The sequence below is a fragment of the Manis javanica genome, chromosome 6 (genome assembly GCF_040802235.1).
Source record: "Manis javanica isolate MJ-LG chromosome 6, MJ_LKY, whole genome shotgun sequence".
NCBI lineage: Eukaryota > Metazoa > Chordata > Mammalia > Pholidota > Manidae > Manis > Manis javanica.
The window spans coordinates 27,225,354-27,243,172 of record NC_133161.1 but is presented as its reverse complement, the minus strand read 5'-3'; the positions used below and the strand labels follow the sequence as shown (position 1 = coordinate 27,243,172).

At 39.2% G+C, this 17,819-nt stretch overlaps 3 protein-coding genes across 16 annotated transcripts in view; all 3 read right to left on the bottom strand.

Annotated features, from left to right (window-relative positions):
• CADPS2 (calcium dependent secretion activator 2) overlaps nt 1-17,819 on the bottom strand; it is a 519,662-nt gene that overhangs the window by 328,245 nt on the left and 173,598 nt on the right. The window lies entirely within an intron of this gene.
• Nucleotides 7,093-12,173, bottom strand: RNF133 (ring finger protein 133). Its single transcript, XM_073238508.1, is given in 4 exon segments — nt 7,093-7,684; nt 7,687-8,713; nt 9,388-9,494; nt 12,146-12,173. Coding segments are annotated over 2 exon segments (1,182 nt in total). The 5' UTR covers nt 9,388-9,494; nt 12,146-12,173; the 3' UTR covers nt 7,093-7,529.
• Nucleotides 9,391-12,255, bottom strand: RNF148 (ring finger protein 148). The gene is made up of 2 exons (XM_073238509.1): nt 12,146-12,255; nt 9,391-12,031 (listed from the first exon to the last, which is right to left on the bottom strand). Exon 2 carries the CDS (start codon nt 12,010-12,012, stop codon nt 11,101-11,103), a length of 912 nt encoding a protein of 303 aa, XP_073094610.1. The 5' UTR covers nt 12,013-12,031; nt 12,146-12,255; the 3' UTR covers nt 9,391-11,100.

Sequence of the window (17,819 nt, the reverse complement as noted above, 5' to 3'; positions counted from 1 at the left end):
CCTCAGCTAGTGGCAAATTCTCCTTACCACTGTAACCATACAGCCTGAAACTGAAGAATTTATTGTAAGTCACTCACTGTGAGCACAAACAAATGGAAAAGATCTCTGGGCACTAGATGGGTTTCCAATGTATCTAATGCTGAGACTCTTTGGGGAAAGAAAGATCATGTTCACAGTGGAAAAATGGGCCCACAGGATGGTAAATGTGAATTTCTAAAGTACATTTCTATATATATATAGTGTGAAAAATAACCACCCTCTCTTACCTTCACCTTCCCCTATTTCCTCCGATGTTTGACGGTAGGATATAAACCTCTGACATTTCCTGGGTGGGGCTGCCTTACTCTGCCTAGTCTTTGAAGAGTGCCCACCCCACTCATCATTAATGATATAGAAAAATTTTTTAAGTTCGTGTATTAATTTTGGAGTCTCATAATATCTAATGTTCAATAAATCCTTAGTATGACTTGTCTTTATTACGTGGAAGAAAATGTGCTCTGTGTTGCAGCTTTGCAGTATTACGGCTGCCATTGTGTGATTCTCTTTATCTTACACTCTGATGTCCTCCGCGCCAGTCTCCTCTCATCAGCTGGGAAGTAATGGAACAAAAATCAGAGGGGAATCATACCCAAATGTTTAAGGTGTGGCATAAGCTGAGAGATCCTGAACCATCCTGGCTCATTTTCCTCACTAGTGGAATAGGGATAACATCAACTTTTGCAACAGTTTTTCAGTATTACATGAGATAACAGAGTGAAATACAGTTTTTAATCAGTGTTATATGGAGTGTGATCTGTGAAGCAATGCCAGTACCCAAATTGGTACCTGTCCCTCAACAAGTACAAGTGATATGACATTGCTGTGACATCTGAAATCATGATTTTACACTAACATTTTTTTTTTTCTGAAAATGTCCAAACATACAGAAGAACTGAAAGAAGTCTGCAGTGGTTTGGTAATCGATTTAACCAATGCCTTTCCTGTATCAAATGTGAAGAAATCCTAAGTTAAAGCTGACAGCAAGCAGTCTCTCTTGTCTGACATATACCTACCAAGATTCTAACATAGCACTTTACTCTAGTTTTTCTTTCACACTATTTATACATCCTCTCATCAATCTAAATCACTTTGGTTGTGCATTTCACAGTAAGTCAAACACATGATTTTGTATTTAAAAAATAATCCACAATGGACTGGAAAACAAATACTGGAACCTTTGTTAAAGACACAGTATCTCAAGGAACTTGTCTCTGAGAAGGTGGATTATGAATTAATGTCGACACAGATATTGGGAGAAAATATATTTCTAAAAACTAAATCATTTCATTTTTCACAATACAATAGGACACCAGAGAATGAACTACTGCCCTTTCAGATTCTAGGTTCATAAAACATGAATCTTGAGGGCAGCAAGTTAATTACTCTTAAAAAAAAAAAAAAAAAAGAGTGTACAGCAGAGAAAAGTAATTTGAAAACGAAAATGAGGAAAGACCATTTCTGGAGAGTAAATCAATCTCGAAAGCAAACATTCCCTTAAGTCAAATAAAAATGAACCCAAAACTTATTGAACTACATTTCCCTGGCATATATATATAATGGCTCTCAATAAATATTCGTTCAATTAATTTTATAGTTTATACCTTGTAGTTATTTGTTTCTCCACCAGATGGCAACTACGTGCAGAACAATAATGTATCTTTAATCCAAGAATCTGATTTTCAGGATTGTGACAGACTCTGATTTATAAATCCACTCACCTTTCCAGAGTTTGAATTCCCTCACCTCCACGATTAAAGCGACATCCAGACAACATCAAATTCCTTTAGGGATGAGCAACACTCTGCTGAGGCAGGAACCTGTCTATGGACAGACCAACTACTAGAAAATTCTTTGTTTCCAGGTAACACTCTCTATAGCTATCATTCTCACACTTTTAACCCTTGTTATAACAAAGAATATCTAAATTCTTCCCAAGACCATCTTCAAGTGATTAGTGGCAGCCAACACTGCCTTCAATCTTCCAGGTTAAACATTCCTCAGATGACAAGACCCTTTTCTAAGGTGGTGACTCTCCTGGGCACATACTCCACTTTTTTGGTAAATATTTATCTTTGTTCAATTTATCTTCTTGGTGAAGCCTACTTTTTTTAACACTGCAACTCTGCATCTGACACATCCCATCCTGCTTTATTGTTCTTCACAGCACTTATAACTATTTGGTATATTATATATTTTAATTTCTCCCTACTAAAAAGTAAGCTCAATGAGACAATGAGTTTTGTATGGTTCATGGCTGTATTTCCAGGCAATCCACATTTGCTGAATGAGTGAAATTATTAATCAGTGAATCTCCCATATGGATAAGATCTCACCATCAACATGAAGGAAAGAACAGTGATTAATTCTAGTTACAGAAGCAAGGATACTATTAACATAGAAAATGCCACAAACCCTCAGGTAGATGGATGGCTTAGATGCCCAATGGCTCATCCTGTGCCTGTTCTCAGCTACATTTTTATAGATGCTAAACTGAATCTCCCTCCAGTATTTGTGAAGTTGGTTTTGGCAATTGTGAAGTTGTGAATTGGAAATGGTAAGTTTTATGTAGTAGAAAAGCACTACTGAAAGTAAAAGTAAACGGTGGGTTGTGTTGTTAGTAAACCACCACAATTGAGTACTTACCATATTTTCATGCCTTTTGCTATACTGTTATGTTGATCTCATTGAATTAGTATAGACCTATATATTCAGCTGTGTAGTAAATATCACCTGTAAGTTCTCCGAGTTTCTCAAACTGAGCACACACAAAATCTGAAATGCTTTTCTACCTGAAACTTGCTTTACCTAACTGTATTTCCTACCTCACTAAATAGCATCACGTTTGCCTAGAAATTAAAGAACATCCCTGATGCATCCCTTTTTTTAACTCCTCCTGACCCACGCTCTTCTCTTCAATATTCACCGTGTATGCTAAAAGGGAGATGAGCTGAAGGTGAAGGTGAGCAAGTTTTGAAATCAGTGTTAACCTGGTCATTAAAAATGACGTAGAATATTCCCATTGGCAAATGAAGTCATCAGGCAACATTATCTTGGAGGTGACCTGCCTTATATTCACCTTACCCAGTTTACCTGCTATTGCTTTCATATTTTCACCTTATCACTCCTGGATTATCATGAGCTTCTGGAGTTTCCCCATCTTCAAGTTCCTTTATCAAAATTCCAATATGACACTCAAACTACCTTATGAAACACCACTGTTCACACCAATCCCTCTGTTAAATGCCCTTCCTCCCACCCCACATGTTATTTACTTAAGGGTTCATTCCTTCATACTCCCAGAACCTTTACCAATTCCTCTCCATGAAATGTTCCCCTAATACAACTTGATATTTAGATTTCCACCTAAATTGTTTTCAGTCAAGTGAAAGCTTGTCCATCTGAGCGTAGCACAGTGAAGTCAGGAATGTGATTAATATAAAGACCCTTTGGGACAGCCCTGAGACAGTGGTCCTCAGTCTTGCCCCCGTACTGGAATCATCTAGGTAACTAAAAATACCGATCCTGGATCCCAGCTCAGAGGGCTTGGGTGCCGCCTGGGCACTGAGCAGTTTAAAAACTCTCCAGGTGGTTCTGATGTGCAGCCAAGGCTGGGAAGTACTGTTCTCTGGGGAATTTTTAAAAGAGGAGTTGAGGTTAATGAAGGATTTTTAAAAAGAAGTAAAGATCTGGTGTAAGTCAGCAGAGATGATGCAGGGTAGGCAAATGGTACTGTATAGAAAATGTCTCGGAGGAAAGGAATGCAGGGGCCCCTGGTAGAATAAAACTAAGATGACTTACAACTGGTCCTACGCTGAAGCTGGAAAAGAAATGGGCTGAGAAAGAATGTTAGTGGAAACTGCTTGGGATGAGACAAAGAGCAAGAGGTGGAAATGAGAGGCCAAATGACTTCAGAAAACTCGGTAAGTTGGGAAGTTTTCAGAAGTGGCAAAACCTAATGTGTGGCAATAATGATGGTGTGTTGCTGAACTGGAAGATGAATGTGACCGGCGTCAAGGAGTACTGATGTCAGGGTTACCCCGGTCATCAGCAAGGAGGGAAACTCAAGTCAGCTGCTGAAATCCCCCAGGAACTCAGTATCCTGGGGGTCTGACACAGACGGCAGCGTAACTGTAAAGGGGCTTTGGTGGACTGTGGTAGAAAAGCACAGATGCCCTGGCACGGGGACAAGCTCATGGAAGTTTCCCTCTTGTCTCCCAAAAGAGTTCTTATAGCTTAGAAAACCAGGTACACATTTTAAGATACTTCTCTGCTGGTAAGTGTAATAGCCTATAGTCCTTATTTTTCATCAGTGAGCACATAACATTAAAAAAATGGAATACCTATGAAACCAAGTAAACTCTAATATACAAAAACCACTGCTCATAGTAAACAATGGAGTGGGAACATGGAATCGCCATTTAATTTGCATGACTCCTTCACAGTATCAACATGTGGATTCTTCTTCCTTTTATTACTTCAATGCTTCTTCAAACTGGTTCTTTTCCCCACTTGATTCCCACAAGCTGCTTCAAAAAACAAGTGAGTTTGTAGAAGTAGAAAGTACTTTACCTGTAGGCTAAGCTTCAATACCAGAAACACCAGGTCCCTGATCAGTAAATCCCTTGAAATACATTATTGTAAATGTTATGGCTGATGAGCATCTCCCTATAGTAACCCCACGGCAACGACAGGAATGCCATTAGTGTCCTGCCTTGTAATCCGGGAACTACACAAATTCACCTATAGCACCACACAGTCAATGGTAAAGAGCTTTAGAATCACTTTCACATTGGTAAATATTAATCCTAATTTAGCCCAGCAATAAAAAGAAAGTTTAGTCTTTATAAGGAACATCAATGCCCCACCTAGCGGAGGTGGGCATGGAGAATCAATTTTATCACCAGAGAATGTGAAAATATACATAAAGGAGAAATGCAAGGGAAATCCATTACGACACTGGTCTCAGGAACAAAACAATTCACATTAGAGTCCCATGTCATTATGGCAAAATGCATTTGCATCACTAGGTACAAGAGAAAATGGTGTGGCCCACAGATATAGTAAAAATCTACTACAATGAATAACACCAAACATTTGACATAGCAGTGTTATTTGCAGATCTTAGTTATTAAATTCAGGGTAAAGTGGTTTATTGATCTGTTTACAACATTCTAAAGACAAGAATTAAAACTGCTATTTTGTTCTGACATAAGAAACAGTATGGAAAGCACTGAGTTCACTGCCTGCTACATGGCAGCCACTCAGCAATGACAATTCGCAGTTCACTGGCCAGACCTTTCCTTCCCCACCTCGACAGACTCTAACCACCCTTTAGAGAATATCCATGAAAAATCCTCACACTGAGACAACAGAGCATACTGTGTTAAATGTCCATATTTGCAAGACACCTAATTGTAAAGTGTATACAAGCTGATTTCTTAAACAGGAGGGTAAGGCATGTTTATGGTTGGCAATACTGAACCAAGAAAGGAAAGAAGAAACCAAAAAGGTGCAGAGAAAGGATGGAAAGAACACAATGGCGGTGTTAGGTGCGAACAGAAAAATTCTTCAAATCTGAGGTCTCTATCATGGAACATGTATCCCACATGAATTTGCTAGGAGTACATAGAGCTGTCCTGATCCCATGACCCTGGGTCTGGGGACTGCCAGTGTTACCAGATGCATTCATTTCAGAGCTCCGGTGATTCCCTTGGGCAACCTGTGAAAGTCACTTGAGCCATCCCATGAGCTGCGAGCCCTGAGTAAGCAGTGCCTCCAACAGTGGCTGGTCTAAGAACAGCAGTTTTCCCTGGCTTAAGAGCTTATTCTACCAGAATGGCCCTCACTGGGTCCCATCAATGCCCTGTCTCTTCAATGTCATCCTTGGTCCCTTAGGAAATGACTTTACTCTCTCAGGGCAAATTCAAAGGAGACTCAAAACAGCATTCATGCAAAATCCTCTAGTACTGGGGCTACACAGTTCTTAACCAAAAGCAGCGCTTGTGATTAAGTTAATCAAAACCTCTTCAGGGATGCGTAAGAAAGCTTTTGTGCCCCAAGCAAGGTGTCACCAAGACCTGATCATCTGCCTAGTTTCTGCCTTGTCCTGATTCTCCCTGGCCTTAGATGAATGTCCCTCCCCTTTTTGAGTAGTCTTCCTTTTGGTGTCACTGAACCAAAACAAAACACTGCCCTTCTGCTTGTCTCTGAATTCCAGGACTGTCAGCTCTGAGCAATTCACAAATCTTCTTAACAGATCTCTCTCCAGGGGTGCACAGGAATTCAAAACCCACTGTCAGCCCTTAAGAGGGCAAAGCCCCTCATTAAAATTATGTGAGTTAAACTGTAATAGTGAATTCTGGGCTAAAATTCTTAATTTTCTATCTTGTCAAAGTGATTTAGGAAGAAAATTTTTAGGATTAAGTTCCCGTTATTTTGTATGATTTCAGGATTAGGTTCTCATTTTGTATAATGGGGATAAACCACCGGTTTTTCATATGAACACATAAGCTACATTATGACAAAGATTTATTATTATTCATTCGGTCAAAAATATCTGAGTGCCTAGCACTGTGCTAAATCCTGGGAATACAGTGAAAAAGCAAACACAACACCAGGATGTCATAATAACTTCTACACTGTTGATACTCATTTCCAAAATAATCTGGCATATTTTAAATATTTTATCTAATGGCAAAAAAGAAACTGGATAGGATGGTGGCACACACGGTAAGGAAATAATCCATGACTTAGTCATAGGAATTCTGTATCATTTAAATCTTCCTATAGATTATGAATGCACAACAATTATAACAAGTAATACTGAGGACTGAAATATTGGCTATTCACTTAAAAGAGTATTTGTGTTTTACTTTTAAAATTGCTATCACCATGCACATGCAGATCACATAAAACGTAGTAACACCTTGAACAGACCTGTCTTGTCAAAACTAATAAAATTCTTAAAAAAAGGTAATAAAATTTTGTACAGCAAAATTTCATACCAAGAATGATGAAACACAGCACAATGACTTCAAAATTAGTATACTGTACTATAAATATCAAAACATATACTTTATTCTTCCTAGAACATAAAAGATGATTTATGTTTCTCAAGCTGAATTGACAGTTTCTGTATTGCCAGGAACATGAAAATATATTAACAATTTTCTGACCAAACTAAAGCCCAATACATGTACAAAAAAATCGAGGGAAAAAAGTTTGTCCTTATCTTTAACATGCATATGTACATAGAAATGAACATATACTCACAGCAGTGACAGGCATCAGCAAAAAGCTACATCTAACAAGGCAAAAAAAGAAAACAAAATATCCTGCTAGCCCTTTTTCTCTTTGCAGCTTGATAGAGAATGTAGTAATTACCAAAGTAACGAAAAAGGACACAAAAACCACACTTCAAACAGACTAACTTCAGTATTAGGATCTGATTTGACAAACAGGTTTAATGTGCTTCCTCAAAGGTCATGCTGTCAAGGTGAAGGATGAACACCTGCTACTGAGTTAGGCTGACTGTCATTCTGAGAGGTAGGGCATTCCTCCTCCTCCACGTGGGCCACTTTATCTGATCCTCTTGCGGGAGGAAGTTCATTATTTGTCCCCTCTTCACTAGGTGGCAGGAAACCAGCAATTCACTCGACATTAGAAACTGCAGAGATTCTGTTCCATCTTCAACACCTACATGAATCTCCAAAGCTTTCAGGATGTCACATTTGCAAATGGGGCATGTCCCATGGGCTAGAATCCAGGGGTCAATGCAATTCTTGTGGAAAAAATGTTTACAAGTCAGAATAAAAACCATATCATTAGACTTATACAGTTCAAAGCAAACTACACAGCTCTCTCCGTTTGGACCTATTTCCTCATCCCCTTCTTTTAGTACCCGAAGTAGGAGCTGGCCAAATGCTTTCCTGAGATCCGTTGTTAATTGCTGCCATCTGCTGTTCTGAATCCTTGCTACCCAAAGTCTTTGAATATGATAAAAGATGAAGTACGCTAAAGTAGCAGTTGTGACAATCACAAAAGTGACAAAATAGTGATTCATCCAGATGATGTGTTTTCTCCCTACTTCTATCATGACTGTATCATGAACTTCCTTTTGAATTACATGCAAAATCTCCATGCCTTTTACGTTACCAATCATCACCATCACAATGTCATCAAAGGCCTGATGAGACATGGAGAACACCTGATTGCCAGTTCCTCGAAAGTTATAGATGATTACACCACTGGCCCCCTTCTCAACAGCCACCTCAATTTTTTGCGTGAAGGTACAACCCCCACACTCAATAAGCGCGAGCCATGTCTCTGCGTTCTTTGATCTGATGAAGCTGGTATTGGAACTACATGCATTTTGAGTTTTTACCTCTGGAGGCAGGCTGACTCCTGCCACACTCTTCAAAGCGGAGCTTCTTCCAAATACTCCAGTCTCCCCCAATTCTGACAGCATGTGATTCCCGACATGAAATGATAAGTTCATGTAAGCCGTCCAAGAAGCGCTGGCTGTGAAACAGCTCTGACCCAACAGCCAAAGAAAACTGAATTTCATGAGCCAGGAAGAGGCAGTGTTGTTTTGCTGAGTGCCAATCTTGAGTAGATTCATCTCTCTGTCTAGTGACTGCAGGGCTGACCCGACAAAGAGATGAGGCTGCCACATCTGTTGACGATCACATTAAAGGAGTAAAACGAAAAAAGTCTTCTGGGGGAAAACGAGTTCCACTATCTCCCAGCATGTTTTTGTTAAGAAATTGGGAAACTAGACTGAAACAAAAAAAACCCCAGTCTCACTACTGTAACTCTGGATATTGCTTACTGTTGGGTAATGTGATTGCGACATAAAAGAGGACACATCCAATTGGATACTTGAACCATGCTGTAAATGTATTGGCTCAAATGTTTCAAATGTTATGGGTAACTTCTGTTATAAAACAGGTTCAATCCCTGAGCTATATGTAATCTTAGCAGGTATCACATGAAACCAAAAATTAAATATAACATTCATACAATGTATGCCTGCCTTTCAAACCTGAAAGCATATGCAAGAAAGCCGTATGACTAGTTTTCTTCACATTAAGTAAAGGAAATATTTTCATCAAAACAGCAAGCCTTAAAAATGAGAATTAAAAATCAGCACTATGATCAAGTATGTGGCAAAAGTGATGAACCCTCTAACACTTTTAATTCATATTTTGTTAGAGGGGGAACTTTTTTTTTTAATCATGTAAACCATGGTACTAAGCTTATTAAAACTTGCTCTAAAGTTGTTAGTTCAGTTTGGTTTTAATTTGATTTTCAAAAGTAGGGTATCCTATTAAATGACTCCAGTCTCACCTTCTCACTCTAACATTGACTATACACAGGGATGACAGCTGTGAAGACAGAAAAGACTCATCTCGATTCTCTGCAGACTGTGGCATTGTTACTCATGTAACAAAATTCTGAGGGAAGAGGAGGAAGGGAATAGAGGGAAAGAATAAATGGAGCAGTGTTCATATAGCACGATTCATTCTAAACAAACATGCAGCTACTAATTTTTAAAAGAAAAAACTTCAAGGCCACCACTTTTAAAGTTAACCAATGACAAAAGTACTGTTTAGGTCATAGATGCATTGAAAAAAAAATGATGGTCAGAATCAGCAAATATCTCTGGGAGAACCCCCCACCACCGACAGTTTACGGCAAAGGCTCACGACTTCAAAGCCAAAGAACCACTTGTGAATGAACAAACAGGCAGCCACTGGTGCTGCCATTTACTTTTTGCGGGTTATGTCTTTGGTTCTTATCCACCACCTAGGAAACCAGTCATGGATTTTGATCTTCGACAGAAATGACAGTCCTCTAGGTATAGGATGCTAAGACACTTTTGGTTATGTCTCTCTGGGGTCAAGGGGTCTAGTACTTCTCATGAAATGTGAAACAATGTAACTTAGGCATGAAAAAGGAAGAGATAAAGGGCCCAATGGGCCTAACAAAAGTGGCATAAAAAGAAAATATTGATGAGAAACCGTAAGGTCACAATGACCACTTTTCTTTCCCAAAAGCTATTAATCTGATTTTATTTCCACACAAAGTACTCTTTAAAAAGACAGTGTAGTACATAGGGTATATAGACTTAAAACATGCCATCTGAGTTGGACATCTATCTAATGGTTTAGCATATCACCCATAAGGAAAGACTTTCATCAAAACAGACCCACATCTTTCAGCCTCTCATTGTTACACAGGCATTTAGATAAACAGATGAAAAAGAAAAGAGGTAAAGTAAGGTAAAATATACAATTTGGAAAGGCAACTGAACAAAATTTCAGCTCCGATTTAGGTCTATGTTATCAAAATACCTCAAATAGATACTATCATTTTAAGAAAAGCAAAGCAATTATTCCTGGGATCACTGCTAGAATGGGAATCTGTTACCATAGCTAATTCACTATGCTAGGATTGAAAGGGCTCTGGCAAAGTTTATTTTTTGCAATGCTGCCCCTAAATGAGGCCTATAATAAAATACTTTTAGTTACATAACTAAAAGTGCCATCATCTAAAATAAATATTTAGAACACATTACCTACCCATCAGCAGCTTTGAAAACCAGATTTCCTAGATATTGATAAAACTAATTAACCATGGAGAATTAAATCAAGATCTAATCCTATAATGAAGCTGACTGAGCAGAGATATTATTAGTTAACAAAAATATGGGGGAAAAAAGTATAAAAATATAAAACCGCACTTTAAAACATTATTACATTCTCTGTGGCATCCACATCACAATCATTGTAATTTGATAAAGACTAATTTGCTCTTAACATATACTAATATCATTCTTTGGATAAGGGCAAAATTAGACAACAAAACTTCTTAGAAAAAACAAATTCAAATAGCTGGGCATGATATCGAGTTTTATTTTGAACACACAAATTTCACCCTCTTTTAGACTTGGGTAGAGAAGCTGAAGTTGAATTTTCTCAACATAAAGTGCTACAGGAGAATTCATCTCATTTTAGTCTTTGAAAAGACCCAGTTACAGCTTCAGAAGAGTCTCTGAGTTTAAGTTTTCAGAATGTCACACTTGCACATGGGGCATGTACTATGGGCTAAAAGCCAGGGGTCAATGCATGCCTTATGGAAAAAATGTTTGCAAGTTAAAATACGTATCACATCTTGGGGTTTGTATATGTCAAAGCAAACAACACAACTGTCTTCATTTGGATCTAGCTCCTTGTCCCCTTCTTTGAGCACTTGCAGTTGAAGCTCACCAATAGCTTTCTTCACCTCTGCTTTTATCTGTCTTTGCCTTCTGGTGGAAGAATTGTGTGCTCTAGGTCTGCAGGCACAGCACAAGAGAAGGGAAGTGACTGTGGCAGTCAGGAAGGTAAACAGAGATGTGACATAATGGTTCAGACATGGCGCATGGATTCTTCCCACTTCAATAATGATCGTCACATAGACTCCTTTCTGAATCAAGTACAAAAGTTCAATGCCTTTCAGGTTGCCTATCATTACTGCAACTACATTTTTCGTTCCCTGGTGAGACATGGGGAACGCTCTGTTGCCCATACCTGGATAGTTATAGATGATCACCCCATCTGCTCCCTTCTCTGCTGCCACATTGATTTTGTGTGTAAAAGTACAACCTCCCCGTTCAATGAGGGCCAACCAAGAATCTGTCTGTTCAGGCTTGCTGAAATTGGTCATAGGATTACAAGCGTTCTGATTCCATCCTTCTGGAAGTACCACCACACCAGACACCCTTTTCAGAGGAGAATGATTCCCGAATACTCCACTCTCTCCTAATTCTGATATGATCCGATTTCCCACCTGAAATGTTATATTCAGGTAGGCTGTCCAAATGGCTTTTCCTTTTGAGTTGGGAAGGCTAAGCAGTAGAAAGATGCTAAGCCTCAATAGTCGAGATGAAACAGAACTGTGAGCTGAAGGAGTAATTCTAAGTAGGCTCATTCCTCTGTTTGCCTATTAACTGACAAACATGAAAAACAAGACATCAACTGTAAAACAAAACAAACTAGCTCAGTTGCTGGCAGAAGGTAATTAAAGAACATAAATGGAAAAGGTCTACATGGATCAAAGATACCTTGCTCCTTCAAGCATTTTTATGTTTGGTAGATCATCTTTCTTATAAAGAAACAGAATAACAAGAGTTGTTATTAGTAGAATGTGACTTCAAGAAAATTATGACATCCTAATGGGGAAATTATGACATCAGAGGTAGTTAAGCCAATCCAAGGGTTTATATTAGTGGACTGCATACTGAAATCCTATTGGCCAAAAAGCTACTAAGCAATGACTCATGGTATATAACAATTTGAACAGACTCAAAAGCAATATATAAATAGATAAGAACTCTTTTAAGGACTTGAACTTTTTTTCCTAGTTCTAAACAGATTGAAAAGCTGCCTAACTATATTCATTGTTTTTCTATCTTGTAAGGCAAAGTAGAAATTACCCACATATCAGTGCATGGACCTGGCCAGTTGTAATTCTCATGTATGGCTCCCAATACTAGTCGATATGCCATTCTATAAGAAGCAGGAACAAATCATTCCATTTCCTTTCACTGTTACACATTTATCCCAGGTCTAAGGATTCAACATTAGGACAATATACAAACTTGTATTGTCAGCCTGATACAGTGCCATTAGGCAAGGTGAATTCAACTTTATTCACTAAAACAGCTACTGAGAACCTACTGCATGCTAGACAAACACTAAATGTGGGTCATATACTGGAGAAGACAACAGACATGCCTACTTGGGGAGCTTGTTATCTGGTGAGGGTGCATTTTATACACACAAATGTGCAACTGCAAGTTAGGGGCTCAGAGGAAAACACAGTAACAAAAGAAACAAACATAAAAGGGAGCCAAACTTTGCTTAGAGGCCCAGGGCAATGCTAAGAAAGTGATACTTAGTCTGAGATTTGAAAGATAAGTCAGAATTACTCAAGCAAAGAATGCAGTAAAATTTCAGGCAGAGCAAATGGCAGTTTCAAGACCCTAAGCTAAAAAAGAAATTGGCAAATTAAAGGATCTGAAGGCTCATGAATTTGTCAAAGTGAGAGAGGAAAGAGCCAGGGGTGATGAAAGAGAAAAAGCAAAGAGCAGTCAGACTGCTCAGGGCATAAGGCTGGACCAGGGATGTGGGGTTATGCTCCAAGGACAAGAGAAACACACCAAAGGGTTCCCAAGCTGGGGAGGTGATGTATGAGTGTTTCAAAATGTTCACTTTTTAGGAAGTATTTTGGTTACCTTGTTGGAAAATGGATAGGAGGAGAAGAATAAAGTGGTGAGACTTGGGCAAAAACCAACAGTGGCTTGGACTCATGAAATAGCAGTAACGATGTAGAGATGTAGACAAGTCTGAGAGTTACTTTGAATGCTGAATTAACAGACACAGTAACAGGAAGGGTGGTAGTGGGCAGGGAAAAGGATGACTGCAAGGACCACAATCCCTGCAGAACTTTATTGCTGCGAACTGTAGCACCTGTATCACTCACAGATGCCCTAAGGATTGGTTTTTATTTTAAATCTTCACCTGGAGTCTGTTTCAAGGAGTCAGTAAATTGGCAACAAACATGGATTATTTACTAAGCATAGGGCATATCCTATACACCTGACATGCTATAAAGCCCTGGGGATACAAAAAGAAAAGAGAGCTCTGTTGCCAAGCTTGCAAAATGTCATTTCAATCACAGGTATGTTAGAGCATTTTGCCACTTTGACAAAAGCATTTGTTGTGGTCCCTGGGATATCTCAGTGAATATTTGCTTTAAAAAACAGAACTGGAACCAATCAACTTGCTCCATTGATACTATTTAGGCATCATTCAGTTCACATCTGAACTGTCTTTACAAAAAAGCTGACTTTTCCTAGATTCAAATGGCATGTGAATTCCTGGCATATCCTATTAACATTGACAAATAAAGCCTTACTAAAAAGACAGTTTGTATCATCATCATATTAAAGGCTGTTGTTAAATCTGTGATTAACATGTGGGGATGGAATTTAAAAAATAATGTAATTCTAACTTGGGTTTTTTAGTTTCATTTTTCATGGCAAAGAGTTTAAACACTAAACATATTTTGGCTCACAAAATATTTCAAATCTAAAGGTTCTCTATGTGGTCAGAGAGACCAATCCGAAGAGTTCACTACTCTCCTTCATCATATTTTTCTCACTGTAAGATGAAGTAGGTAAGGCAATGGTAGGGTAGAACATCCCCTCTCTTTAGCCCAAGTCTTAGGACAAATACACCTACAGAAACAATCTTTGATCTCTAGCTGTGGTTCTCAGGTGGGGAACAATTTTGTCTCTCCAAGTATAATTGGCTATTTCTGGAGACATTTTTTGATTGTCACACTGGAGGAATATGATTGGCTTCTGGTGGGTAGAAACTAGAGATGCTGCTAAATATCCCCAAATGCACATGACAGCCCTGTGCAATAAATAATTATCTGGCTCAAAATGTCAATAGTAAGGTTAAGAAACCAGACTCAAACTGAACAGCTTCAGGAGGAAGCACCCCAGAACTCACTTGTCCCAGACAGACACTTTAGGTCTGAGCTCTTCACAGAGTAACCTTTTATAATTACTAATATATCTGTCAAGCATAAAGCCTCAATGCATCTCTATTTTCTGATTTGCTTAGAATAGGAACAGTGGAGACCTGTACAAGTGACCAATCAGTCCTAGAAGATGAATTACAAATTGCATCCATTTTATCGGGACCAAATCCAAGAGTCTTCTATCCTGGGGTCAACATGATTAACTGGGAAAAAAGGAGGGGTGCTGGGTGACAACTGTTCTTTTTTAGACAATTTATTCAATACATAGACTTCCTTTCTTTTTAACAGCTAAGTATTAAAGAGGTTTCCAAACTGAAATTTGCAGGCTAAACAAAACTGAAATACACTACTAGGGCTGGTTGAGCGGGTGGTTCAAAACTCCCAGCTCTTGACACAGGGGATTAAACATGGTGGCCTGAGAGGAGAGACAGAGGCTTCCTCCTAAAACTGGACACAATTAGAAAATTTAATTGGTGCAACTAATCCTGAGAGAGCAACAGGAAAGAGGATGGAGTCAGACTGCACACACCTGGAGAAAAGAGCAGACAGACCTCACCAAACAGAGTAATGTACCAGAGCTGTGGCTCTGCGGCACCCGAGCCCCTCCCCCACCCCAGCTCACTGGCGGGAGGAAGAGAATCGGAGCAGGGAAGGAGTGGAAGGCTTGGGACTGCTGAATACCTAGCTCTGGAGATCTGCTTTCATGAGACTCGCATGACTACCCGGTTGGAAAGTTAATACAGGCAGAGTTCCTGGGGAGACTGGGATTCCGGCTGCTTGTGGAAAGCAGGGATCCATATCCAGCTGCTCTGGGACAAAAACATACCTGTGTGACTGGCCCACCGGCTCAGGCAGTGGAGACAGGCACAGCAGCCGGGGGTGGGGAACAGCTCTTTCCTCCCCCCAGGCACCAGTACCGCTCCCCTGCGACCCCCGACATTGCTTCAGGGGCTGAGCAGCTCCAGAATAGAGCTTCTGGACACTAGAAGGCGCCATATACAAACATGAAACACCAAAGGAACCTTGTCCAGAGTAAAATTGTTAATACAACTCCGGAGAAAGATTTAAATGATATGGACCTAGTGACTCTTCCTGAAAGGGGGTTCAAAATAAAAATCATCAACATTCTAATGGAGGTATGGAAAGACATCCAAGAACTCAGGAATGAATTCAGGTCAGAGATCCAATTGTTAAAGAACATGATGGAGGGTATTAAAAGCAGGTTGGATATGGTGGAGGAGATAATAAATGAAATAGAAACTAGAGAAGTGGAATACAAAGAAGCTGAGGCACAGAGAGAAAAAAGGATCTCTAAAAATGAAAGAATATTGAGAGAACTGTGTGACCAATCCAAGCGGAACAATATTCACATCATAGGGATACCAGAAGAAGAAGAGAGAAAGGGATAGAAAGTGTCTTTGAGGAGGTAGTTGCTGAAAACTTCCCCAATCTGGGGAAGGAGCTAGTCTCTCAGGCCATGGAGATCCAGAGATCTCCCAACACAAGAGACCCAAGGAAGACAATACCAAGACACATAGTAATTAAAATGGGAAAGATCAAGGATAAGGACAAACTATTAAAAGCAGCCAGAGGCAGAAATAAGATCACATACAAAGGAAAGCCCATCAGGCTAACATCAGATTTCTCAGCAGAAACCTTACAGGCCAGAAGGGAATGGCATGATGTATTTAATGCCATGAAGCAGAAGGGCCTGGAACCAAGATTACTTTATCCGCCAAGATTATCATTTAGATTTGAAAGAGGGATTAAACAATTTCCAGATAAGCAAAAGCTGAGAGAGTTTACCTCCCACAAACCATCTCTGCAGTCTATTTTGGAGGGACTGCTATAGATGGAAGTGTTCCAGGTTGGATAGCTGTCACCAGAGGTAGTAAAACCACAGAAGGGAGGGTGGAGCAGCTGATTGTGAGGCAAATGCAAAATTAAATTGACTATCCCCAAAGTCAATCAAGGGATAGACAAAAAGTATAGAACTTGATACCTAATATATAAAGAATGAAGGACAAAGAAAAAGGAGGAGAAATAGAAAAGAACCTTTAGATTGTGTTTGTAACAGCATACTAAGTGAGTTAAGTTAGATTCTTAGACTCTTAGATAGTAACGAAAGTAACCTGGATCCATTGGTAATCACGAGTCTAAAGCCTGAAATGGCAATAAGTACATACCTATTGATAATCACCCTAAAATGTAAATGGACTGAATGCACCAATCAAAAGACATAGAGTCACTGAATGGATAAAAAAACAAGACCTATCTATATGCTGCATACAAGAGACTCACCTCAAACCCAAACACATGCACAGACTAAAAGTCAAAGGATGGAAAAAGATATTTCATGCAAACAATAGGCAGAAAAAAGCAGGTGTTGCAGTACTAGTATCAGACAAAACAGACTTCAAAACAAAGAAAGTAACAGGAGATAAAGAAGGGCATTACATAATGATAAAGGGCTCAGTCCAACAAGAGGATATAAATGCACCCAACACAGAAGCACCAGCATATGTAAAACAAATACTAACAGAACTAAAGGAGGAAATAGAATGCAATGCACTCATTTTAGGAGACTTCCACACACCATTCTCTCCAAAGGACAGATCCACCATGCAGAAAATAAGTAAGGACACAGAGGCACTGAACAACACACTAGAACAGATGGACATAATATACATCTATAGAACTCTACACCCAAAAGCAACAGGATACACATTCTTCTCAAGTGCACATGGAATATTCTCCAGAACAGACCACATACTAGGCCACAAAAAGAGCCTCAGTAAATTCAAAAAGATTGAAATTCTACCAACCAACTTTTTAGGCCACAAAGGTATAAAACTAGAAATAAATTGTGCAAAGAAAGCAAAAAGGCTTACAAATACATGGAGGCTTAACAACATGCTTCTAAATAGTCAATGGATCAACGACCAAATTAAAATGGAGATCCAGCAATATATGGAAATAAATGACAACAACAACACAAAGCCCCAACTTCTGTGGGACACAGCGAAAGCAATCTTAAGAAGAAAGTATATAGCAATCCAGGCATATTTAAAGAAGGAAGAACAAACCCAAATGAATAGTCTAACATCACAATTATCAAAGTTGGAAAAAGAAGAACAAATGAGGCCTAAAGTCAGCAGAAGGAGGGACATAATAAAGATGAGAGA